The sequence below is a fragment of the Pelecanus crispus genome, chromosome 6 (assembly GCF_030463565.1).
Source record: "Pelecanus crispus isolate bPelCri1 chromosome 6, bPelCri1.pri, whole genome shotgun sequence".
In the NCBI taxonomy this organism is placed as follows: Eukaryota; Metazoa; Chordata; class Aves; order Pelecaniformes; family Pelecanidae; genus Pelecanus; species Pelecanus crispus.
This window is the reverse complement of record NC_134648.1, coordinates 44,626,868-44,654,762: the sequence shown is the minus strand read 5'-3', so window position 1 is coordinate 44,654,762 and position 27,895 is coordinate 44,626,868. Positions and strand designations below refer to the sequence as shown.

Genomic DNA, 27,895 nt, shown 5'->3' with positions numbered 1-27,895 from the left:
TGAAAAGGAGGTGGGCCAAAATATCCACTGGCAGCAGTTACAAAACAGCCAAGTGGAGCAGAGATGTTGGCAGCAGCATCTGTCTGTCCTAGAGCAAATTCTGGCTGGTGATTCTTCACAGAGCACTGTGTGGTTTTCTTTGCTCCTACATAAGGCATATTCCCAATCATTAACAATGAGCAGTGGCAGACAACATTGGTGGATAACTTAAGAAAACCCTGTGGACTGAAGACCTCTCTTTTTCAGTAGGCATTCCCACCTGGGAGCACGATACCTTTCTCCCAGCATGTAATAGGAGGTAATTTGTGGTTCCCACTCCAGTGAGATCTCATTGTTCTCATCCCACTCACTGCTCTCTGTTTATTAACACTGCAATGGGTCTCACGCTGCACTCTTAGTTCACACATCTAGATAATTAGTGCTACTTATGAAAGTGCAACAATCATTTTGTAACTCTATGACTCAATAAAACTTGGTTCTTGAAAGAATATCAGATTGGGATTGGAGCTGATCTCTGTCCATTTTGAATATTTTATTATCTATCAGAGCAAATCTTGATCTCATGGCTTTCTTTCACTGTTATATCCACTGACTTTTAAGAATGGTAGCTTCAGAATTATACTGCCTACAGATCAGAATCAAACATAATTGCTGTTAACTTGGTGATAATACTATCTTTTTATATCCCTTATTCTTTGATAACAGAATTTATGAAAATAGAACATCTCCTAGAAAGTAATCTGTGTTTGCTCAATTTTATGTTTTCTTCCCTTTCAGAATCCAGTTTGTGAGTTCCCATTTACACAGTTTGGAATGCACTGCAACAAAATGAAAACTCTGAAGCCATATGAACATTTAAGACAATATTTGAGAAGCACATCCTGATACAGGTGTCAGGAATACTACAGCTGCAGTCATCATGAGGAATGATCAAAGCTTGAATCTTTCTTTTAAAGAAGATTGCTATTAAAAAGGCCTTTTATATAATACTAACTGGTTAGTTTCATTAGTGCTACTGCAATAATGAATGCCTAACATATATTCACGTCTCCAGATGGTAGAACAGTGCTATAAATCCCGTTTAAAAGATGCTCAGCCCTGAAAATGTTTTTTGAGAAGGTGGAGTTAGTAGCTGCTGAACACTTTAAAAAGATTGGTTAACGTATTTAGATGCTGAGTCTGAACCAAGCTTTTCCAGACAGCTCTCCTAATAGAATCTCACAGCTCTACAGCAAGGCATAAAGTGAACTCTAGTCTTCTTAATCCCATTGCAGACCATCTTTTCTTGAACCGTATCTCTATATCTACTAGTAGATACTTCATAAGACTCAGATTGGCCCATTAGTATTTTGTTCTTTTATAAGTAATGCTGCATCTTTACTAGCTAAGAGACTTCCTTTTGACTAAAAGGTCAGCGATTTACATGGGTGAATTCTCGATCAGTTCTTTCTCTCTGACAAATTACCTTTAAGTCTTCCCAGTGCTGAAAAGTCTGGGGAATGCATGTGCTGACATTTAGAAAACTCTTCACATAATGCTTCCTGATGTTGGTTTCTTATTCCTTCTTCACTCAATTAAGGAGGTGTGGCAGTAGCCATGTGATGAAATACTAAATTCTGCAGTTTTCTTTCTTCCTACAGAGAAAGGTCAGGATACCTTTCTGGGACAGAGCAAAATGCTTGACAGAAAAGATTTCAAGGGGGGACAATATTAGAGGAGGAGAAAAGAATTTAGGCCAAGCTGGAAAGTGGGATATGTGAATTCCCTCAGGCTGAGGTGGGAATTAAATCTGACTCTAACATAACCCACATCTGAGAATGTACTAGTAATTAGACTATTATGCAAAAAAAAAAAAAAAAGCTGCCTTCTCATTCTTCTTCCTTCCTATTTCCCTGAAATGGAAGGTGGTCTTTTGCTGTGTTCTTAACAAGACCATGATATATTGGGTCCTTAAAGTGATTTTGGAATAGGGACATCTTGTTTCTGAATTCCAGGTGAATTTTTCACTTAGATGGGAAACAATAATTTCAGTTTTGGCTCAAATCAAGAGAACAGTATAACAAGGCAAGTGCAATGGCATAATTTTGTCTCTCTGACAGAGTATTTGGCTCTCCTGCCCTCTTGGATTAATGAATCTAAATTCTGCCAAAACCTGCACTTACTTTAAGTGCACAACTGAGATTTACAAATCTCGCCCAACTCTTCAAGTTCTTCTAAAAAATGAAATAATTTTTAAAAAGTTAATTTTAAATTGTGAATAAGGGTAGGAATAGTGTTCAAAAGGCTGATAACAGAATGGTGACAGGCGTAAAATTTCAACAACAAATTTAGATTTCCATCTTCAAAATTGGCATTCAAAGAATTCTAACTTTATTATTTTAAATGCAGAATCTGAGAGCACAGTCTCAGAAAATGTTTAATTTTAAACAATTTGGTAGAAAGATACCATTGCACAAAACAAAAAGATGAATTCATGTAGACTACAAAGACTAATTTGTGAAAACATTTTTATGGAGTTTTAAATATTATTTAAAATATTTTGATATACAGCAACTGATGCGTGAGGCATGGCTAACCAAATTTGAATCCTTCCATTACTGAAATGCAGACATTAGATGTGCAACAAAACATCAAAATTTCTAAACTAAACTTGCCAAACCAAATTTTTTATATAGCAATTTACTTATTTTTATGCAGTATGTCCACTGGTACTTCAGATTATGCCGTTAGGTTTAACAGTCCTTTGTGATTTAATAAATAATGAAGATAACTTTGCTCCCTTCATTGCAATGTGGTCAGTTTGTTTAAGCTTGCTTACTTTCCACAATCCTCTTGCACGTGAAGAATACCAGAGAGAAAACCAGGTATAAATACCTGCTCTTGCCATTGATGAGAGCTCTGATTCTGTAAAGCAGCAATGCAGGGCTTACACTTGTATCCAGTACTAACACTTTTGTGCCATATTAAAGGACTTCAGAACTCCTGAAAGTCATATACGAATAGCTGAGAAACAAAGTCAATTTAATTCATCTCAAAGACTATGTATGTGCTTTTCCATTATCCCAAGGCACTTTCCAAAGACACCAAGGCCTCACTTCAAGGCAGAAGTATCTGAGTAAACTAGCAAATATTTCTTTTCTCAATAATACAGGCTCAGAAGTCTAAGGTTGTAAGAAAGATTTTGCTCAGCACGTGATAGCTACTATATTTACTTCCAGTCACTGAAGAGTCTGCAGTAGACTCATTGCCTTGTGACCTCAATAACTTTGATGATTTAATGACATGGAGACTGTTTCTTGTTGACACTGAATGGGCCAAAGCAGGCATCTAGGTAGCACAGCAGATAGAAAGTACCACTCCAAGTAGGAAGCTACAGCCTGAAGGATTTTTAAGATGCCCTTAACTCTGCTGATGGATCACCAAGAAGGTTGATTGCCAGCTTCTTGGGAGATGGAGAGGCAACAGATGTTGGTTATACCAAATTCAGAGATTGCCACAGTGACAGTAAAAGTACAAGGGAATCTCCTCATGTTTGCTTATCTGCCTCTGTAATAGCTTATCACGAGGGAGCTACTCCATAAAACAGTAGAGGAATATGTATGGATATATACTAACACATCTGATGAACTACTGAACTGGAAACTACTGGCAACTACTGGCTCTGATGATGTTCAATGCTTTGACTACTTCTTCACCCCATTAATTGTGCTTTGTTCAAGATACCAGTATCAGGCCCCAAAGGTTTGAACAAAGAAAATCCTAGCACAGTCTGACATGAAAGTAAATGTGACAAAACAATAATAGGATACTACAGGGTAGTAGGAAATCTATCACTAGACTTGAGGAAAGCAGTTTTCAATTAAAATTAGCTTTGACATGTCTGAGAAAGTAGGACAACAGAAACACTGAAGGTGGGATAACTGTTGAGTGAACAGAATTGTGACCCTCAAATGGAGGAAAACAAATGGAAAAGGAGATAAAATGGAGACGACAAAAATCCAAATGAAATACAAAACTATCTTTTAATGATAAAAAAATGAAAAAAGGAAGATGTGATACATTTTCAGCAGAGAAAAACAGTAAGTCTCTGCCTCATGTATCTTAGACAACAGCTGTAATGGTAATACATTCTGAGTTTTACAGTGAATGGATTTTTTTTTCTTTTTATTTGTTTTTAATGTTTTTTATCAGCTGATTTTATTACTTTTTTTTTTTTAAGATTGTAGATTTACTCACTGAAAACTGAATATTCCCTAGCATTGTATGTAACCTCTTTTCCTACATGCTCTGAGTCTAAGAATATTATGAATAGGGAAAATCAGATTCAAGGAGGGTGCTGGGAAACAATGAAAGAGAAGGAGAGAGGTAGGATTAATCATGTAACCACCTTCCCATTTCAGACTTTTAAGGTAATACTATTCATGGAAAAAAGGCAATTACCTCCATCTTTAGGTATAATTCAGGACTAATTAAATCAGTCTAGGAAGAGACTATAAACACGGTTCATCTCATGTCAGAATGGTCTGGGTCTCTTTGACGTATACATATGTGTAAGTCTATCAGTGTGGGGTTTGTTCCAACATTTCTTTTGACAGAAAGTTAGTCCTGACTAGATCAACCCAAATGATTAATCAATCTCACTCTCTGACTGTTTTCAATTTTATGTGATTTTCCTGAGGCAGGGATCACTCATTCTGAAAATTGGCTAAGCATCTTGTGGACCACCTCAATCACTTGCTATCTAAAGAAACCATTCATCAGCAGTCCGCAAAGCAAGGAAAATACGGAGATGTGGTTCTGAGCCCAGTAAGAGCTTGGAACAAGACACAACCACCTCACAAAGATGAAAAATTTTATCACTGCTGGAGGATTGAATCCATGGGGAGCTGAATAGTTTTGACAGAGCTAAAACCTGACTCACATAAGGTATGGAGCTCCCAGCACACTGCTCCTGATGAATGTATGTTGATTCAGGAGGGTTACCCAGCCACTATGACACAAGAGCTCAAGGGAAGCTGTTAGCCAGGAGCCCTGGCTTTTTGCAAAGGGAAAATTCAGTGCTCTGTTGTATTCTGAAGGTGTGAGACAGCGGCTCCTGAGTCAGCTTGCTCCACCAGGATTTCCCGCAGGAACTCTGCTGCACATGATCCCAGCTGGCACAGTGCTTCCTGAGTAAGTGCTGGAGGTCTTCCAGGGACTTCTGATGCAGAACTTAGCCAGCTATTCCCATGAGCTTTGTTAATATTATGTAACTATTCTTCCCTTTGATAGTTTCTTATAGTTGTACATCCACAAGGCTCATGGATCTTTCTTAATTTTACTAAAATAAATACCTGAACAAATTCAAGAAGCCTTAAGTTTGTTCTGGTACTGGACTTTTAGAAATCAATTAATAAATCGGTAACATTCCTAAAAGTGTGAATGACATTCACTGTAGCAGTTGAGTTTTATTATGCTTGTCTAGTACACCGAGAATGGCTTTTAAACAAAGCAGTTCCTAACACTTGGTTAAAAAGACATTTACGTGATCCAACTCTTCTAAAATGAATACACAATTTTTCTGGGGCTCACTGAGGGTTTGGATGATTATCCTGCCATAGAACATAGAGTGCCAATAACTGTGCTTTTGAAAAACTGTCAAAGTACAATTCATATGGCTGGACACAGCTGAATTCAGCCAAACACTGTCAGTTACAAAATCCTCGAAAACATCAAAAAGAGGAGGAACTATGCCTCTATATTTACACCTGCTTGGGACTTGCACACTGTATATGCAATTTTAGTCATGCTGACTTGCTGATGCCTCATGGAAAAATTTGGAAAAGCCCAAATGTTTTATTTACAGAGAGTTTTGGTGGCTATCATACTTTTCCAGTTTACCCATACTTTATATCTAGGAAAAGCTGGCTAGAAATTTATATCTGATCTTTCAAAATTCATTCTGCTCTACCTGTGACATCTCAGTTATGGTCTTCAGTGTTTCCATGAGGCATCATCAGGTCTAAAAGAGAAATGAAATTGTTTTTATATGATCGACATTACTGTGTCTTTCTTTTGAGTAAAGGTTCTACTGTGAATTTCAAAAACTGTATTGTAACGAGTAAAAAAACCCACTTTGTGAAGCCAGCCCATTCTAGATATGTCCTATTCTGGTGCTGGACTAATATTAAATTGTCAGGAGACCAAGAAGAGAGAACTACAAAGTCACATGTCTTCCTTTTTTCTCTCACCTACATCTGGCAAAAAAGGTCAGACTACAAAATCCACAGACAAGTTCTCTGTTCTTTTCCATTACTATTGCAGCAAAAATATCTAGCAAAACAAATTCTCTGCTGATCTAACTTTGGCCTAGCCTGGATGGACCATGCCTAATCATGAAAATTAGTGTAACTTCAATTAATTCATTTGCCTTCCTCCTCCTGAGACTGCCAGTACACTTCCTGGTCTTGATACCTTCTGAGACTTCTAAACGGGTCAGCATGAACAAGTACTGAGTGCATTCTTTCAGGTGTTGACAATTAAGCAGTACACAGATCAAAACTTGTGGTGCCTTAAGAAACCACTGATTTGGACCTAAACTTCCATTACCAACGACTTTAATCATCGTGACCCAGAAACCATCCAACAGAAGAACTCCCAGTCATTTGCTTGCAAAGACGACATTTCTACCAGATTTTTACTGCTCAGGTAGACTACCTCGATGCTATATTCACACAGAATTTTTTGGGAAAAGTGAGTTGGGGAATTTTACTTAAAAGCTCCTCTAAATCTTCCTCTCAAAACTGAAAAAAATGCTTGTGAAAGTTTTTAAATGAACATTGACAAGCAACTTCTTTAAATACACACACATGCATTCCCACACTTACTTTCTCGCACCACTCTTTTATCTTGTATAATACTTAATGGATGACATATTTCATTCCACAAGTTGACAATGTTAAAAATGTGCTATTCCTTCTAGTTTTAGTATACTGCAAAGCCACTGATAGCTACAGGCACTATGAGCGATATATGACTGAAGAAAAATGAGATTACTGCTGATAAGGAACAAGAGACTTTCATATCTTAAAAGGGTCTGAAATCCAGCAAATATGATCCCCAGCAGCGGATGCCCCTCAGACAGACAATGAAAGAAAAATGGTGGAAAAGTACTCGTTGTGGCTTGTTGTTTCCTTCAGCCAGAACAGCAGCGAAATTAAGTAGCTCTAGCATCCTGTCTGCATGAAGAAATCCTACCTCTCTGGGAAAACATAACCCAGAGATGACTAACAGTCTAACAAAATGACCAGTAATTTTCCACTATGGAAAAAGTGATGTTACACTCACCTTCTTTGGTAAAATATACCTTTACTCCAAAAGTGTTGCTCTTTTGAAGGCTATCATGCTGTTATCATCAATGTTTATTGTAATAACGATGAATTTAATGGAGGTGTAGTACCAAAGCCAAACCTCAGGCTGGAAATATGGTATTAATGATTCTTTAACAAAAGCAATGAAACATATGCAAAAGTGCAATAGCTCCTTTCTCTATTAACATATCCCTGGAACATGAACAAACGTAATTTAAAGATGTCAATATTTCATGCTACAGTGCAACCCTTACCTTGTATCCTGATGATTTGATGTGCACTCCTCGCTTGGTCAGTGTAGATTTCATTCGGATGAAAAAAGAGCGCTCTAGAGTGTTGTCAGTGGTTAGTAAACTGGGGCTTGTAGATTCCACTAGGGAATAGAAAAAAATACATATACACTTAATTTAGATTTTATACATCCCCTCTAAGCTATTTTTCAGGTGCAATCCTTGAACTCACTAAAAATAAATGACTGATGGATGCTAAGAGTGTTGTAATCAATTTACCTCGTTTAGAAAACGTTTACTTAGCAAAAAAATTTGAAAAATATATGTATACTCAGTAAGTCTCATTTTCAAGTTATTTTTCCCATAGAATTTTTAACAGAGGTTTGTCTCATTAACTCTTTCTTGCACAATTTTGTTACAACTGGAATTATTTTGTAAGCATATGGCATTGTTTTAAAAACTGTGGAGTTCTTCAGTATTCTGTGAAAGGCAAAGTCTCGTTGAGGAAGCAATTCTGTCTGCTGAAAGAGGCTGCAAATCCTGCAGGCTTTTATTCCCTAGTCTCCACTCCTCGCTTGCAGTGACACCTAGGGTGAATCACTGCTGTTTTTGAGTGCCTTGGTTTCCCCATTACTGAGGGTTAATTATTATCAGTAAAGCACTGAGCAGCCTGAAGGCAAAAATGTTCAAGCAAATGACACATATTATTATTATTGTCATCATCATCACCATAATTGTTAATTATTGGTGATGAATTGGTCACTAATGAAATGTCTTTGTAGTCCAACTGAAGAGATATTTCCTGCTTGAAACTATAGCTCTCACCTGTGCTTTTCACTCCATCAACTGCAACTACTTAAAACAGCAAATAAATACTCTTAGTATAAACCATGATGAAATAGTGGGAACAGCCCTAGGCAGCACTGAGATATTCTTTATACAATCTTTATTACTGCTATTTTTACCCTGATAACCAACCTCTCCCCAAAATACTTTTCATGGGAAAATTCTGGAGTAGCTTACAATAAGCAAGCATTATTGGAGATTAACTAACTTTCAGTTTCAATAAGTAATTAACACTGAATAAAAAAGTTATTTTTTAAATTATTCTGCTATTGTTTTGGAGAACCGACAAAACTACTAGTAGAAAGTATTCAAGTATTTAAAAGGCATTTGTTAGGCAGCCAACAGAAACACAAAAACTTGTTTTTGAGCTAAGGATTATATCAAATTGTCCTTGATTTAATGTGGTCATGTTGTCTTGTGTTTGTGACATTTCAACTCTATTGCGATGAAATAACTGACAACAGTGCCCGTTTCTTTAGCGCCTCTCTTAAGATTTTTTTGTTTTAGAGAGCATGAATTCGATGTCATTTTAAATGTACAGCTCTTTATCACTCGAGGGAAAAGCAGAGCCATGTTATATTTAGTACTTTCATTTCTTCTGATTAAATATGAATTACTATGAAATTTTTCTCATCATCTAACACGCCATAATACGCCAACAGCTTTTTAATACACTATATAAGCACAAACTTCTGCTCTAAGAGTTTAATTTGCCCCTCTAATCCAATCACATCAACCTTATTTCTCTTATCAGAGATTCCCATTTTGAATTAAATGAGCTCATTAGTTTTAATCAAAAGCAGAGAGATCAAAACTTAAACGTAAATGCTTTAGATCAGAACTGTCAGTCAGCCGTGCAGTTCTATTTTACTAAAACACAAGATCAGAGACCCTTAGAACCAATTTTTTCTCGTAAGGGATGCCAAGAGCTTGAAGATGCTATATCCTTTTTTTTTTTTTGCTCCCAAGGACAGATTATACATTTAAGGTTAGACTTAATTTAGAGTATTTTTTTTCATCCTGGTGGAAATGGGAAAGTATGCCATTCTGCTGTTGTCTCTTTCACATTTATTGGTGCTGGTCCTTGGAGACCTGAACAAATGTGAAGCCATCACAATCCATGCAACAAACTTGTCCTCAAAAAATTCAGCTCTGTTCAGCAATATCATCTAAGAAATAAAACTCCTGAAGGAAAGATATGTGTTTCAGGGTACAGGACAGTGGAACCCTGAAACAGCAACCAGGGTCACTGGGATAGCAGCAGTACTGGTAAGATGAGGATCATAATTAATTATTATTTTTATTGTACAGTACTCTACAGTGCAGTAGTTAAAGAGTACATTAAGAAACCACAGCATGGGTGCTTCCTGCTGTGTGAAGAAATGCTAAAATCAGCTTAACAAGTGTAGTTGTTGTAGTCCAGCACATTATGCTCCAGCACAGGCAGTAAGTACAATATGTCCTCATGTGTTCTAATGGTAATTACCTAAACACACAGAAGTAATGTTAATTAAACACACAATATCTCACACTCAAAAAATGATCAGGCTGTAATAGATATGTACCGTTCCCAAGCAATTGAAATTAAAATTTCTCTTTCATACACAGTTTTATGGAAGAAAGGAAAACATCTGACATCTAGTACAGTGTATTTGGCATGGACATTTTCTGGGTTCATGTCACCTTATATCATAAGCTCAACATTATTTTGCTGTTACTATAATATGTAAAAACCCATACATGTCTGTAAGTGAATGCTATAAAATGCATATAATTTATCCCACAGACTGGAACAGTGTCTGTCATATAAATATGTATTCTGAAGTGTTTGATTTTCTTTAACAAAAAGTACCTGCGAATGTATGTGTGAGATGGGATTAGTTCCCTAAAAGTCCAGAACAGCTTATGAACAGCTTTCTGAATTTCTCTCAGGAGAGAACCATTACGGCTGATAGTACGAATCTGCATTCAGAGTTGCACGCACACACGGCAGATACCGTAACAATGCTAACGGGGATTATGCATGCAGGATTTTAAAAATAGGATGTGTACAGAACGCATTCACCGATGTCAGTGAGATTTGCACAGGAATATATGGAATATGGTCCATTATGAGTTCTCAGGAGTTGATTTTAAATGCCTATCACTCAGCCTTTTCATTTTTTTTCCAATTATGTCAAAGGAAGCTAGCAATCTGAGGAACATCAGAATGAAACTCTGCAATTCACTTTTTCAAGAGGGTTTTTTTTTTATATTTGTAATCTAAGACCTTTAAAAAAGCCTGAAATAAGCAAGGTCCCCTTTGCTTGATACTGTAGTAACGGTAGATGTCTTTTGCACTGAAAAATAGTGCTCCTGGGCTGAATTTACTGAGTCTAAACCTACTGGTGAGTTATAAACCTTTGAAACTGTGAGTTTAGAATGCTAATAATATGATAAAAGTCAATGCTCACTGTGTGTGAATGAAAGCACTATACACTGTCAGGCTTCGAAGTATAAAAAGTAAGTCTGGATTGTCTTTGCAAAACAGGTAACTGTGTATTCTGTTGGGAAAGCACTCACTTTTGTGTGTCCTTAAATATCTTCGGCAGATATTACTAAAGGAATAAACCTCTTCTCTTTCCACTCCCAAAGCTGCTAGTGCAGGATGAGACTTCTGGACACAAGGAATGCAGTGTCCATTTCAAAGGGCATGAAGCTGTAACCCGCTATACCCATACAGAATCGTCATAAACATTAAAACGTTAAATAAGAGCCATAGAGGCAAATGGGGAGATAGTATGAACTAGTGGCCAGTTCCCCAAATTATTTAGTTATCTCCTCTTAAGCATTTCTTTGTGAACAAGCCTTGTAGTTCTGATCCTTCAATGGGTTGTGCCTTGGGAATAATCTTGGGCCCAGACCCCACAAACCAGTCATGCACTGTTTAACTTTACCTGCTGGAAGAGTTCTGATGTTAGTGGAATGTGTACTGATATACACGTAACTGGAGGACTGAGGTCCATGGTTCTGACCCTGCAGTGACCTGCAGATGTACTCTGCATCCGTGCGCAGCCTGACTACCTTAATGCTATAGAGCAAACCAATGTAAAACAATGCAAATAATTGCTATTACACAGCAGTCTTACTACCCCTATGACTGATTCACAAGCACATTCAAATTCAAATACTTTGTGCCCCAGGAAAAAAGAAGTTCCAAATTTGATTTATGTCTTAAATAACGAAATGCTGCCAAAGCAGCGTGAATAAATATTCACCAACATGCATTAAAAATTATTGAGAGGAGAAAAATGCGTTTTCACACGCCAAACAGATAAAAGATAGACTTCTCATTCTTAGGAGGACCAGGAGCTACAGAGATCCAAACACCAACAAGGAATTCGAGGGGGTTGGTTGGAAAAAAAGCTTAAGGTTTAACACACAGGAAATTCTGGATTTGGTAGCATTTCAGGAAGTTTTCAGCTGGCTTTAATTTCTTTTCCTTGAAAACAGGTGTCTATACAGCTTTTAAGAGACATTCTCAAACACCAACTATACAGCTCTTAAGAGATAAACAAAATAAGAGAACATACAAAATAGTAAGAAAAAGGGAGCTCTCTTCTTTCTCATGTTATCTTCTACACTTGCAAACCTCTTCCCACATTTTCTTAAAGTCTTATAATCCTTTGAATAGGCAACTAAGAATCATGTTCAGATGAATAATTAGGTAATATAAATCTATCATTTTCAGTTGGACTAGATGCATCTTCGTAAATGTTTCTATTTCTTCTGTGCAGTTTATTGTCTGTTACCAGGCATTAAAAGACTTTCTAGGAAAATTTAACCATGAGTAGTTAACTGTCCTGTTTTTTCTTATATTATTGCCTCTTAAAGTGTGTTTTTAATGAGAAAAGTGACTCTCAAAAAAGCACTGTTGCCAAGGTAATTCCCTCTCAGTAGCTTACAGATCAAATTTGATCATTTTATAAGCTAAAAGATAGATTTGTATAACTACTAGCCCAGCAAACACAATTCAAAAGCTTCAAATAAAAGACAATTTATTTCCAATAAGTGCAAGTTACTATGAAATTATACTTAGCACTTGTGCAAATGCATGGTTTTAAGTGAAGTGGGTTCAGTCGGATTGCAGACTTGTCCACAAGTATTGGAAGCTAAAGCTTGGCCTAGGAAGGTGATGAAGATCCTTGGACTATTTGGATGAACCACTTAGGCATATTTATGCTCACACGCAGCCTGCCTGGAGATCAACCGATGAGCACAGAGCTTGCCGTTTCTATAGGTGCTCTCTTGGTCTCGCTGGTGTGCTCAGCATCTTGCAAAATCAAGCACTATCTGAACTATTTAGTTAATATTGTGGGTGGCAAAGAAGAGGCTAGTTCATTCTTCCAAGGCAATACTATTTTTAAAAGAAGCTGTAGGAACAGTATTTTTGCTGTAAGCCGTCCCAGTTATAAACAGGAACTTGAATTCCAGAATAACCAGATTTGGATCTGAAATTCAAGGTATTTGTATCTAACTTGGTAAGACTCTTAAAATTTCTGTTTTGCTATTTACCGAAAACCTGAAAAAGTTAAGAATTGGACCCCAGGCTTTTGGTGACTTAGTTCCGTTCTTCTTTCTTTTACACAGGGGGAATAATGCTGGGTTCTGGCCAAGGCCTCACTGAAAAGGGGAAAACTCAGGGCAGCTCTTCCAAAAGAAATGGAAAGAAGGATGACTTCCTCTAAAGAATTTAGTGCTAGGTAATATTTTCAGACAAGATATTAAACTGTTCTTTCTTGTCATTCTATCTCCAAGATGAAGACAATTCACTTTTCATGGCCTATAAGCCTACTAGAAACTCAAAGGCATAACAACTTTAAACTCTATCAGACTTCTGTTGAAAGCTGGTTCTTTCAATGTTTATTTTTGGTTTTTTTTTTTTTTCTCTCATCCCTCCAAATTTTCCAGGTCCAACAATTGATGAGATGGGCTGGCATCTCAGATTGTTTCAGATAGGTTGTCATTATATAAAATTCTTAATTTTTTACAACTAATTTGACATCGAAGCTTTACGTATATATATATTTATTTAATATTTTTTCATAGTATTAAAAATATGTATTATATTTTTACATATAGAAATATAATTATTTTTATAATAAAAATCTGTAATTACTAGGCTATGGTCCACATGTGCACACTGTTAAGCACAGATGTTTGAGAGAACAAGTAACTAACTCAGATATATACAGCATATCTTTTTAATGTGATAAAAGTATGTGTGTTCAGGCAAAAATCAAGTCAGTGAAGTAGCAGTGAATTTAGATACAACAGCCAGAAAAGTGGGAGAACATGTTTAATATCCACCTCATACACTATAGATTTACAAGAACTTGGATATTATACAGGAATCTGTTGACTTGAACTGTTTGGCCACAACACAGTGTAATTAATATTTTTAATTTGCATAGTTAATCCTGACTTTTCGATTTGTTGAAAATTTCCTCCAAAGGAAGTAGTGAAAACCCCAGCGCTTAACTATATAAAATGTAATGGGACAAACTATTAGGAATGCATGAAGAAGAACAGTTCCTTCATTTCAGGGATGAATTCTAAGTGACTGAAGGCTTAATTCAGTTGCCCACACATAGGTCTACAGCGTTGTTGCGAGCTGCCCCACAGTGTGAGATGTGTACAGGAATGGCAGTTTCACACAGGACCTCCAGAAGACCCAAGTCTTTCTGGAGCGCCTGATGGATGCCAGGCATGTCTCAAGCAGCACAAGTTCCCTATCTTTGGGAAACTTAAGCCACTAGAGCCTGGTTCAAGTTCCTGATTATTATTTTATAATTTCTAGCATCCTGTGTGGCCTGTTGCTTAGGTCTTTGGTTGCACAGGCCAACATTCAGTCTGGTGTATGTGGTTACACCAGTTTTGAAATGTGCTTGTTTTATTCCCCAAAATACACCAGACTTAACATTAACCACAGGCAAAAGTAAGCCAGAATTCTCTAAAGGAGGTTAATGCTGTTTTACTAATGGATAAGCAAAACTGTACATGCAATTACTGGCAAAATAAGTTACAGTTTCACATAACTACCATGCATATACAAACAACACAACTTTAATGTGCAAACTATATTTGTCTGTGATTGTTAATGCTCAGTTTGCAGGTTTTACAAGTGCAAACACTACTACATGCATACTATATTTTGGACACACAAAAGACTACATCTGCAGCGAAATAAGTCATGCTTTGAAAAGTTAGCCTGTAGTGTTACAAATAATAAATTTACCCTGTTTATTTTTTAATCCAGACTAGGCCCATGTACTGGCTGTAATTATGTAGGACAAACTAAAATGCAAACTCATTGACAGACTTTCTCTATTACTATAAGAGAACTTTTTGAATGTTCTATTATCCTTGCGGAACCAAAGTAATCTGAACTAGTCTTTATTGGACTAAGAAGTATTACTTTATTTAACGTCTCTCAAAGTTTCCTTTCTTCCTCTTCTGCATCTCCTATTTCTTCTTCTTCTAGTCTAGGAACAGGTCTTATCAGGCTATTAATTCCCAAAATATGCAATTTACTTGCCATGTAAACTTTATCCCACAGAATTCTTTATATATCTGGTAAAATACAGAATGAGTTAGGTGCCAGGATAGACCTATAAATAAAGTGTTGCCAGGATGAAGCTATGAATAAGATTTTTGTTACTCCTATAATGTTAAAAGACAGATTTTACAACAAATTTTGGTAGGTCAGTGATCTATGAAATACATAGAGCTTTTTTGCCTGTTTGAAAACAACATAATAAAGATTTGCTATTAACAGAACTAATCATGGTAGGAAACTTTAACTCTGAAAAAGCTTTTGGAAATGTTACAGTCTACTGGGCTTCAATCCATTATCTAAACAGTCGCAAATGTATCCACATTCATCCAATAGACCGGAACAACTCTTGACGCGCTGTTATGGTCTAGTGAGTGAGTGGTACATAAACCATACTGCGTATGAAGCTCAAACTTGCTTCTATGTTTTTAAATTTGAAGTTAATTTATTTTAAGCAATGGAATAAATAATCTGACCTGACCTGTCGGCTTGGTTTCATGTGAGGTCAGCAACACTCATAAATTTTCAAGGTTCAGTGACAGTCCCAAAGAAAATTAGCACTGTGGTATCGTTTCCTTGCTGTTTACTTGCATTGCAGCAATTCTACTAAAGTCTGAAACAGAACACATCCAATGGCTAGGAAAAGTCTTGATGTTACGATCATAAGTAATAGCAGATCTATCCTCTGTTAGGGAATGGGTGCAGAGAAAAGAAACTGGGAAATGAGGAAATAACAGAGGGAAGAAAGGACCCCGACTAGTTTTGAGGGTAAAAGCTTCACTGAATTTCCTGAGACCTTTATGGGCCTGTGAGGAATACAGGACTAGAACCTAAATCTCCTTTGAGATGTGGCTGGTTTCCACAACTTAGATGATCATTATCTTTACTGAGCAACTTCCTATAAACAATTTTGACCATTTTGTTTCAGCACAAAACTGCCACTAAATGCTGATGCTGTTCCCCCTCTTTCATGCCCTAGAAGGATCAACTGAGGGTATTTTTTCTCTCTTGCTATTTTTCTGCTCTTGCCTAGTAACTTGTGAATCATTAACTGACACTCCAGAGCATAGCTGTGAAAATAACTGTGGTTCAGAGCTGCCAATAATGGCCCACTAAAGTTCCCTCCCAGCACATGGCATAAAAAAACCCCCAACAAACATTAAAAAGTCCCTTCTGATGTTGCCTAACATTGCCAGCCTGCTTGGGCTTAAAAAGCACAATAAAGAGGTTGCTTTCCAGATTTTCATATGCCAAATGGGAGGTGCTTTTTGGTGAAGCTTTTCCCTGAGGGAAAGAAGAGCAACCGAGTTACCTCTTGCTGCTCAGTTGATGTTTGGATGGTCCCACTCAGGGGAAACATACACAAGTGTCAAAGTCAAGCTGCTGCTAGTGGATGTTTCTGTACTCAGCAACTAAGCAGTAGGAAAGTTCAAGAGAAAAAACGGAGTATCATAAAGATAGTCCTTGAGAGCACGTGACATCCAGCAAAAGCTATTATGCAGCAGCCTGTGTATGCCAAGGAACAAACAGTATGAATGCAAAAAGCGAGTGTTTTAAATCTTAATGGAATACCCCTGTAAATATAGCCACTTGAGGAATCTATGTCTTCAGAAAATACCTTTTGTGCTGCTGGGATATTTGGGGGATTCTATTTTCAATACCTGTGTTCTGGATCTAGTGGAGCAATGCTTTTATCATGACTATAAAATGGTTACGAGCCAATTCCTCATATAAAACAGTCAGTAACAGTGGGGCTTTTTATGACAAACATGATGTCAGACAAAGGGCATCAGGACTTAGTCTTTGTACTACAATACAAAATAACAATACATAAACACCTTTGTGAAAGCAGCTTGAAACCCCATGTTTTCTATTAAAAAGTCATGTTCAATCTTCACTGTTGATAGAGCAGAATAGCTAACACAGAGAACATTGTATATCAAAAAGGTCAATAGTTATTATGAGCTACAAATATATTTTTTTCCATCCTTCAGGCTGTTTAGCGCATATCACAGCATGAGCAGCTGTCTTCTTTAATGCTTTTAAAATTAGAATCCCAAAGAGGAAGAAAAAATTACATTTGCAATGATTGCTCTTTGCTTTTGTAAGTTTACTTTAATACACTATTTTATATACATGAATCTTCCATGCAGCCTAACCAAGGGGCAGTAACTGGTTGCTAGTATCTACTGGATTGCTATATCAATGTGTATAGAATCCTGCCAAAAAAATCACTTTGCACAAATTGTGTAACCTTGCTGAATAACCTTTCTAGAAAAGTACGTAGCTACTGGGCATATGTTTAAACCAAGCAAGCATACATGTGCAAACACAGACTGATCATTACTGGCAAATGCTTACTGGTTTAGCAGCAATGATATTGGACCATCTGACCTACCACTTTCTGTTCACACACTGAAAATGGAAAAAAAAGGGTGGTAAGATTGTGGCATCATTTGACCTCTTATTTTTTTTAAACATGGCAAGTATCTGGGTTCATCTTTGCTAACAGCGAACAACTACTTAAAACTGCAAACAGGTTTCCATTCTGTTCTTTGGATTTCAGTCATATGGGCTCTACCAAACTGTTCCCTTTTCCAGGTTTGAACCTTATCTGGATGTGTATTGGTGTGTCAAATGCAAACCGGTATTTTATAAATATTTTGACATATGGAAGGCAAGAAATCATTTTCTTTATAAAACAACTTTTTAGCTAATTTAGAATGGTTCAATAATAAAAAAAAAAAGAGTCAGAGTTAAAAGCCATATGTTGTCAAGAGAAAATGAATATAATTGGTGAGAAGAACGTTTTCCCCAAAGGGTTTAATGTTTGGCTCAAGATAACTTAATTACCAGACAGTGGCAATAGGTATGGTGCTAAGCGTCATGACAATATGCAGATTCTTTGGGGGATAAAGGGAAATGCTGCAGATTTTGCAGGACGTGTAGAAAGTCCTGGTCTAATGTACCTTAGGAATGACTTTCTCCAGCTGCATGGATTCATAGTTCAGAAGACAGTCAAGCAACACTTTTAAAATGTCAGAAAACATACAATTTCATATAGTCAGACAGAATCTACTTACCCCTGTGAAAAACCAGTGTGACTAATACTGTGATTTTTAAAGACAAAGAATAATGGAAAAAATTAAGCAATATAGGCTTTCTCATCCCTTGCCCCAAATAAGTAACACTTAAAAATATGCTGTGAATAGAACTATTACTTAAACATGAAAATACTCGTGTCCTCAGTACTGCGCATCTAAATTTATTTCAGAATGCTATTAACATGTCCATCATCACAAGATCGCTATGCAACTGTTCCCTCTCATCTGTCATACAGAAACTCCATGACCCGGTCCATGCTAGGCAGAACCAGGCAGGCTGCTAATCCTGCTGCTGCTGCTGAACTTGCTAGCGCAGCTGGCATGGCAGGTAGCTGATGCTGTCGGGCTGTATCGCTTGGCTGGTAGCGCTTCCAGCAGCAGCCTTCACCTCCAGCGCTCGTGTTCCTGGCTGCAGAAGGGGCAAGAAGCCCAACTGTCCAGGTTTCTCTATAGCTTTGTCCCTTATCAGTACTGCTTCCTTGTTCCCATTACAGTATTTTCTCCTCAGGGTAGCATATTAAATTAAAATAGAGCAACAATATTCCTAAGATACACCAAGAGAGTTCTTATACAGCTAAGTTAGCATTTATAGATTTCTTTGCTTACGCAGAATTTACAAAAAAGCCTAAAATAATGAGAAGCACTATGCCACTGAAATTCAAAGACAGCAGAGAACAGGTATCTCCAAAAATGACAGACTTGAGGCTGCTGAAAACAAATACCTAACAGTAGTTCCAGTGGGCTGCAGCCATGTGTTATTCTTAGGAAACAACTCACTCAAATTATTTGGTGAAAACAAATGTCAAACGAACCGGACATCTTACTTTTATTATATTTTCTCCCTTTATTTATTTCTTTTGCACTGTGGAGTTAAGAAGGTTTTTGACAGACACAATCAGAATCTGTCATATTACACAGGAAACAGCATTTTAAAAATCAGCCCACAGTGCAGGTATTTTGGCAGATTTATCACAAGGCTTGAATGGTAAACACTTAACAGAAGGAATTCTGTTTATTTGCTTTACTTTAACAATGGGAACAATGACTTCTTTTTCCCCTAATGCCCCTTCAATTCAAGCTTTAAACAAAATAAAGCCAAGCCCAAGATAATAGGAATAAGATGATCAATAATAATTGCTCTTTCTTTTGTTAGCCCGTTTTCCTACCTCCAGTGTTTGCAAACTGGGTAACTTGGAGAATGATCATTTAGACACAGACAGAACACGGCATGATTGGTGAAATTTCCATGGTACAGTATTTCCTGAGTTTTTCTGAGTTAAAATTTTTCTACATTGTATTTTCACAACCCTGGAGCTTGCACTGTTTCTTTTTCCTCCAAGTCTGAAGATCACCCCATGGATTAAGAAATGATTGAGGATTCTCTCTTAAAAGACTCTTTAAAAAACTGTCAGAATCAGCCTGAGACAAAGATTTATTATGAACTATTTAAAGGGCTTAATATATGTATCCCCAAAGAGCCCTTGGAGCAAACTAAAAAGGAAGAATGGAATTCTCAAAGAATGGGAAAAATCTCCAATGCCCCACTTTCTTCACACCATGATTACTGTTTACTCAAAGGATAAAATACCTAACCTGTCACATGAAGTCTTCAGAAGCCATATTACTGCTGATGTACAGTAAAAAAAAACAAAAAAATGAGCCTCGACAGTAATATGCCTAAGAAAGGCGGCTGTAATTTGCTTTCTAACCTGTTCACTAACACACTAATGTGGATACATCTTGTAGAAAGAGCTGATCTCCTGACCCAGACAGCAATCAAACAACTGCCAGAGTGTTTGCTGTCACACAAGCTGTGACCATTACCTTAATTATACGTTACCATATAACAAACCTTCCCTAATGAGCAACTCTTCTCCCACCTGTGTGCCAGCTAACCCTTCTGTCCTTGAAGAGTACCACTGCAGATGATTTCAATTTGAAATTTGAAAAGCGTATTCATATGCATTCCTTCCAACAGATAAAAATATTAGGTATTTTAACAAGGTTAGTTGCTTTTCTAGAGTGCCAAGACAATAAAAAATACAGGCTTATACTAAAGAAAGGGAATTAGAAAGAAACATACCATACTACTGATAAATCTTAAGCAGAGCTGGATCTGACCTTTGACTTTATGTTTATATATAAATATATCCATCTTGACATATTCTTTTGTGTTTACAGAAGTATATAAATACTTTTAGATTGACGTTTTTCACTTTGTGCCTAGAACAGAAATCATACCTGGGTTCGTGGTTTACACAAATGCCTGCTTTCCCTCTCTGATACCAACTTCCAGCAGGTTACATTTTTTTTCTTCTCTTCTAGTTTTTATCTCTTTTTACAGCATTTTATTTTCTTCTGATATGTAGGACATTTCCATTCACATTACAATTTACAGGACACCGTATCCTTACGAACAAATAAAAGACAACTTCCCTCTCCACAGAAGTTATCTGTGTTCTCTCTCAGATGCAGTACTAGGAAAAAGAGGGAAAGAGTGAGGCATAGGAATCTGGTTTTGGCCTATCTGGGTTATTAGCCTCTCTTCTTATGGGACAGTTTCAACATTTTACCTGTTCATGCTAAATGCATACCTAAACTAAGCAAATCAGTGGAAAGCATCTGCAGACTTCCCATCTGCTATGTGTTTTACTTGAATAGTGAGTGTCAGTGTAGAAAGACTTAAAAATGCAGCTATTTACATCAAAAGAAGATCAGGAGGAACATGAGAGGGACCTAAATAGCAATCAGAGCAGACAACTGAACAACAGAGCAATAGATGAAATTTCATGCTAACAAGTGCATGCAAGATGCAGCACACTTTTGAAGAAACTACTCCTGTATATCGTGGAGTTTTAAATAACTATAACTAGGCAATAAAAGGAAATGGAAATATCTCAGTGAAAACATCTGCTCTGTATGGAGACCATTATGATTAAAAAGTTAAATGAGATGTTAGAACACAATAAAAATGAATCTAAAATTAATAAAGAAAATATTACAATGCCATTATGTAAATTTATAGTCCAAGCTTTACACTGAGTATTGTGTTCAGCTTTGAGAGCAGATAAATAAGAAGTGATGTGACAAAAGGTACATAAAATAGTGAATGATACATAGAAGATAATATAAGAACAAGATTTCCAATAAATTGAAGGGAAAACACATTTGGAGCTGATAAAGACAAAATGCTAAAAATAAAATATTTTTTCCCCACAACATGTAATCCATGCAATTCACAATCAATATATAAAAAAGAACTTCAAAAGAAGGACTAAATATCTCTGAGGCTAACAAGAATAACTATGCTACACTATGTATAATAAAATTTACATGAGATATCAAGTGTCACGCTTCAACTTATATGGTACAGTTACCGTTCTGTGGATTTTACATGTGGCTTGGAAATATTTGGTACCAGCTCCTCTAAAAGACAAACTAGTGGGCTTGATAGAAAATGTTTACTCATATATTATATGAATTCCTGTGTTCCTAAGAAATTCCTTTTCCATATAAAGACCTGTGGCAGCACATGCTTCTCGTGTTTACTCATCCAGCACCAGGTTTAAAATTCTCCAGTGGTTTCTAAGTAATCAGTAGCACAGAAAAAAAACCAGAGTCTCTCCAGAAGGAATACACAACTCCTTGACCTTCTCTTTCCTTCATTTGCTGGCTTTGAATTGGAACATCCTGATGCATTTTCCCTAGAAGTTAAAAGCAGTCACATATAGCTGATTTTTATTAAGGTAGGAGTAAATCCTGAAGCCAAGGAGATTTGTGGTGAACCTCTTGCCAGCAGTTCTCTTCTTTGAGTATTGAAAAATTCAAGTACTTTCAGCTGAAGTCATTACAGGTCCTTGAATGGACTTAACATTAAGTGCAACCCCTCTTCATAACTGAGAAGCTCCATTCTCCAGCTGGCCTAAGATGTCTGCCTTTGCTGCATACACATCATATATTCAAAATGTTCTCTCTGTTTTCCCCACTCAACTACTCAACTATGGCAGAAAGCAGCTTGCAAAGCTTGCCCGTTACCATTATGGAATTGTTTATGAAGACTCTATGCTGAAGCCCATTTCCTCAATCTTTACAGCTAATCTTTAAAGTTAAAAGATTGTTATTACATAGCTTGTATAAGAATGAAGGCTTTATTGAGAATAATAATAATAATCAGACTGTTTTCAAAGAAATTATAATAGAGATGTAGCATGTTATATATTGCAATCAAATAGTTTTGCTGTCAGATTATATTCTATATACTAAAAATATTATTTTCATAATTTTAATTTAATCCTGGTACATTTTTAATGGACAGTTATAAGGTAATCAGGGAAGATTATAAATCTTACATGCAAATATATTCTACAATACATGTGTGTCTTGCTACAAAAAATACAAATCATAATAGTGAAATGAACATGTTTTAATGAAATATTGCGTAAGTAAGTTCTTATATACTGCAAGATATGACTTGTAATGCGAAATTACTTTTCAAAGCCAAAAGGTGATATTAGACCAACAGTGATCCACACTCTCTTTATACTCTCTTACTGGCTTAGTTATGACATAGCTCATATGGTTCACTGTTGTATAGAAAAAAAAGTTTACCATGTCAAGATATTTAATTTCAGAATTACTTTAAGTGATATTTATATTGCAATACAAAAGAAAACCCATATCTCTAAAAAGCTTTTGTTAAAAAAATATTTGTATTTTCCTATTTAGGCACCACAAATTCTCCTAGAAAATCCCAGTACAGTGCAAATAGTGATTTCATATAAAAAAATGTTAGTAGCTGCTTAATATAATCAGGTGTTAGAATAATGATAATGATTACCTCATCATATTGGTAATTTTTGCATTCTGTTAGCAAATTTTGCTTTTGCTAACATGATGCAAAAGTTGTTAATATAATGAGTCTCATTGTATTAGCAACTTTCTATCACATTAACAAAGATTAAATTTGCTAATGTAATATGACAGTCACTAACATAAGATTAGGGCAAACAGAGACCAAAATCTCTGTAGACCTCCTAAAGGTAATGCTGAACATGTAAGCAATGCTCATTTGTTTTTTCCTTTGTTAGCTATACTGAGTGACTTAAGTGTCACATCCATCTACACTCACCGAATGTTCTCCAGGAAGGTCCATTTTATCAAACAGTAACAGGGCCATGAGACAATGATTAACTTGCAATGCAAAATCATGAACCATAAAGTTTCCTTGTTAGAAGATAAGTGACTCATGCAAATGGATCAGCTGATATTTATACAACATAGAGATGTGTGCTCATAAAAACTGGCATTAGTAATATTTCTGATTAATTTATATAGGACCTTCCATGATGAGCATACTGATGTCTACACAAATATCAAACAGATACAGCAAACACCCTTGGACTACATTGCTCGTGGGGGCCTCCCAAAAGAGATTTCACAAGTTAGAAAGAGTTTATGGCATAAATGCCACAATATTAATAAATGAGAAACAGCAGAACTCAGCCTGAATAACAATGATCATCTTCGTCTGTGCAGTGTGACATTCCTGGGGTAATGCTTCTATTGACTTTCAGCTCCCTGTCCCAGACTTCAAATGTACGGAGCCAAAGAGAAGCTGCAGCACTATGTGAGAATGGAAGTGTAGGTCCCTTCTCTCAGAGGAAGCCTAACCTTGACTAAATGACCTGACTTTAATGAACAGCTGAGTCATGTGCTAAGTTAAAGAAGAGTTGTGATGAACTGTTAATACAAGAAAGCTTTAGAAGTGGAGCTTGCTCTCACCTTCCATTTTGAGTCTTTTAGGTCAAGCCACATACCAAATCCTACAGTCTGGGAGGCATTACCCTTCTTATGTCCCATCTCAGAACAACCTACAGAATAAAAGTACTCCTTCCTGAAGTCTGCATGCATCCAGTGTTCGGATTTAACATACGGGTGCCTGAATGCCATTCTGGTTTGACAAAAGTGAAAATGAAATGCAACAGTTAGTCAACACAACTACTATTTACTGTTTACAGTAGCAAGCAACTAAGCATCACCAACATATTCTGAGGAGAAAGAACAGCCACTTGCCTACAGTCTGGGGTGGAAAACCATGGTATCAGAAAGACAGAAGACATAGGCTTTCGATGAATAACCTCAGCACAGCCTTGTGCAAAGACAGACAAGCATTTCGTATATAATGTCTGTCTTCCTTTCAGGGAAATCACCAATAAATTCAGCCCATACAATGTAATCATTAAAGGAAAAGGTGAAAGGTAAAAGCAAGCAGGATTCCTGCGGACAAGAGCTGCCAAGCAAACCAGGAACCCAGTAAGTAAACTTGAGAACTGCACAGATAAATAAGACCTGCTCAAATTCTGATTAGCTTTATGCTTGATCTGCTTTTATAGCCAACAAATCAGTTTTGTGGTCAAGAGAGTTAAAAAGTTAGAATTAGCACATAAGAATCGTCTCAGCTGTGAAGGCCTAGATACAGTGACACAACCGCAGGTACCGTTATAAGGTCTGTAAGTAAAGGAAGGGGCTGAAGAGGGAGCTAGACATTTAACAAGGCTCATCTGAAGAGTATGAAGGACCTTTTGACATCAGAAGAAGAATTTATAACTGGATTCATAGCTTTATGTTAATATGTAATTTTCTTTTACTATAAACAGCAGGCTGAACTGAAGAAAAATCTAGTTTTGTGATAAAACTGTATTTCAGTTCATAGTACTAAACTATAAAAAGGAACAATCATGAGTTTTCCATTTCTTTCCTTCAGTTCTTGGGATGTGATTTCTGTGAACAATTGTTTAATTAGAAGACCATTTCTTTCAGGGGAAGTGTATAAGTGAAGCCCTAACCACTTATTGTTATGAACAGCATGTGTCTTTTCTTCTTTGCTAGAGCAGTATTTCTGGAGCTGATTTGTGACTGAATTCTAATATGGCAAACTGTATTCTGCTGAGCTAAATTTCACTGGCACAGTTTTCTTTTCTTTCTTTTTCATACAGGAATCCTATTCTGCCTTGCCCAGTTTTGTTTGACTCTGACAGTTCACAGCTGAGCAGTTCAGAGGAACACACAACTTCCTTAATTCACCTCCCTTGACAATAGCAGGACCTGATCCTGCAAGTCAGCTTTAAAATTGCACTTGGAAGCTGTCATGGAAATCACGTGAGACATGAATTGGTTCTCACCATTTTTGAAAATTAGGTCACTTATTTAGGACATTAAAAAGAACTTAGGAATTATGACTTGAGGCACACATTACATTCTTTTGCCAGTCTAGTCCCCTTACCTAATGCATAGAAATAGATTCATGACAATGTTATTCTAATAAGCCAATCTGTCTTAAAAGGTTCCTTTAAGGACATATTTCATCATACAACTCTTTATGTTTATGTTGAACTGTGAATGATGACAGGCCTTTTTCACAAAGCTTTCCTAATGCCAAAGATCTTTGGATTGAGCACAACAAAATTTAGGTCATACAAGGAAAGCACCACGAAGCAACAAAAGCCAAAACCAGGGCAGAAACCCTAATGACATGCGGCGTGGCAACAGGGGCAGGTGTTTGAGGAATATATTGTATTGTCCTGAGGCACAGAGGCAGAGGGGGGGCAAGTGACATGAGGAGCAAGAGAAACAAAGTAATATGATGATCCCCCCCCCCCCCCTTTTTTTTTGCATCACATAATTGCTGAATGCATAGCTCAAAATTCTGCTCTGCCATTTTCAGCCAAAGTTTAGCCTGTTTGTGTAATTTCCCTGTCCCAGTGGCAACCCCCATGCATTTCCATGGATTAGTAGAGGATTGCGTAGAGGAGGTGCTCAGGTCCTTCTGCTCCAGTGCCACATGCTGCCTCACACTTGAGCCATTGGAGAATCTCTGTCAGGGGCAGTAGTACCAGGACTGATGTCATCTGCAGGCCAGCCACTAGAAGTCAGCAGTCACATACACTCTTACAAAGAGCTCATGCAAAAAAAGTCTGTAGAAAAAGCGTCTTGCTAACCACAATCTATATACAGATTCCTCAGGTCTGCTAGAGGACCTCGGAGTGCCAAGAGTTGCCCAAACACACACCCCTCTAAGCCTGTGTAAAGCATGTAGAATCATATCCCAAGAGTTTATACCTAACAACTGCACAGCAGCATATAGAGATGTGGACATTGCTTTTGTGCAGACTACAGAGCTGCCATTTAAGCAGCTGTGTCTGGAAGAGAAGTACAGTTTGGGGGGAGGAAGGAATGAACGGTGCACGGGCCTGTGTGATTAGAAGAGCACCAAGCATATGAAGAAGCTACCATAAAGCCTGTTGAGGTTGGATACTTCTGAATAAAAGGCATAGTATTACCATCCTGTCCTTAGACAACACATCATTATTTTTAGTGTCATGTGCTGTATTACATTGTCTGATAAAAGTAAAGTACAAGAATTTGCCAGATGACTTGATTTCCGCCCTTGTCAGATTATTTTGCTTAGTTTCTGATGAAAACGTAAGACAAGCTTTGCAAAACTATTTTTGTGGATTTTCTTCTCCGCTTCTTTTCCCTTCCTATTGCCACGTTTAATCTATTTATCTATGGCTCAATTATTGATTTATGTCTGCTGGGATGCTAGATACATATCCTGTAAGTAATATCAGCTTATTTTTGTTACATTATATATAGTGAACAGATAGTCTGAATTGTATCTGTGCATAAAAGCATCACAAATTGTTATTAATTATGCTCTAAGGAAGATGTATTCCACTGTTGAACTTTCCAGAAAAGGCAAAATATAATAATTCTTCTCGTCAGTGAACAATCTTTTCCTTTGTTATGGGACAGCTGACGAACACAATATTGCTTTTACTATGCAGTACTGAAAGTGCCAGTTGGGGGAAAACATATTTTTCAGTACTTAAAATAAAAATACCAAAAAGTTACAATAGCTTGCATGGAAGCTCCATGTATGTCCGCTTAACAAAAATAGCCTTTGAACTGCAAAGACATTTGGTGATGATTACTGTTCGCTGAAAAAATAATTACAAAATGTTATTCATCTATTTCTTTTCCTGTCCATGTGTTTATCTATCATTTTGCAGTTTTCAGCAGAGCAGATGTGCTATGACAGAAACAGCAGCTACAGTATTTGCTTCACATATAGAAACAACAAGCAAATGTGACTCATATCCTGGATTACATTAAACAAAATGGAAGAGTGACAAAAAAAATCTGTTAGTCTAACAACAGATTTTAATTGCAAACTAAATTGAAATTCATTTGTTTAAAAAAGTGTTTTCAAATGTTAACTCGCAGATTTATACTGTAGTATCTGCCAAAAATGTTAATGTTCTGAGGTGAAATCCTGTTTCTAATGAGGTCACTAGAGCTTTGCCACTGCATCTGGGGGGCAAGAGTCCATCTTGGTCCTTTATTTGGTTCCCCCTGGATAATTCACACATTTTATGTACACCACATAAGCACTAAGCTTTAACTTGTCTTTAAAAAAAAACCCAAACAACATTAAGGCTGCAAATGTTCAAATGCAATTAAGTATTTGTCCATAAAAGATTTAATCAATAATTATCATTGAATGATCAGCTGCAGAGACCCAGGCTTGAAATATGAGCAATTTGTCAAAGGGCAAACTGAAATGTCTTTTACTTTAACACAAGCAGGTCCACTGCTCTTGACCTATTAAAACTTTGTTTGCTATTATACTTGCTGGTGAACAAGTCATGCGGAAAGGTGTTGAGGAAATGAGCCAGTGTGTTCCCCAGGTGATTTAAATGCTTTATCAAA

The 27,895-nt window shown here is 36.8% G+C and overlaps 1 protein-coding gene across 5 annotated transcripts in view; it reads right to left on the bottom strand.

The window, feature by feature from the left end:
* Positions 1 to 27,895, bottom strand: part of NPAS3 (neuronal PAS domain protein 3) — a 629,011-nt gene that overhangs the window by 50,210 nt on the left and 550,906 nt on the right. For all 5 annotated transcript variants that reach the window (XM_075712984.1, XM_075712985.1, XM_075712986.1 and 2 more), the window contains one exon: positions 7,604 to 7,722. In XM_075712984.1, the coding sequence (XP_075569099.1) occupies positions 7,604 to 7,722 (119 nt within the window). The remainder of the gene's footprint in view (positions 1 to 7,603; positions 7,723 to 27,895) is intronic.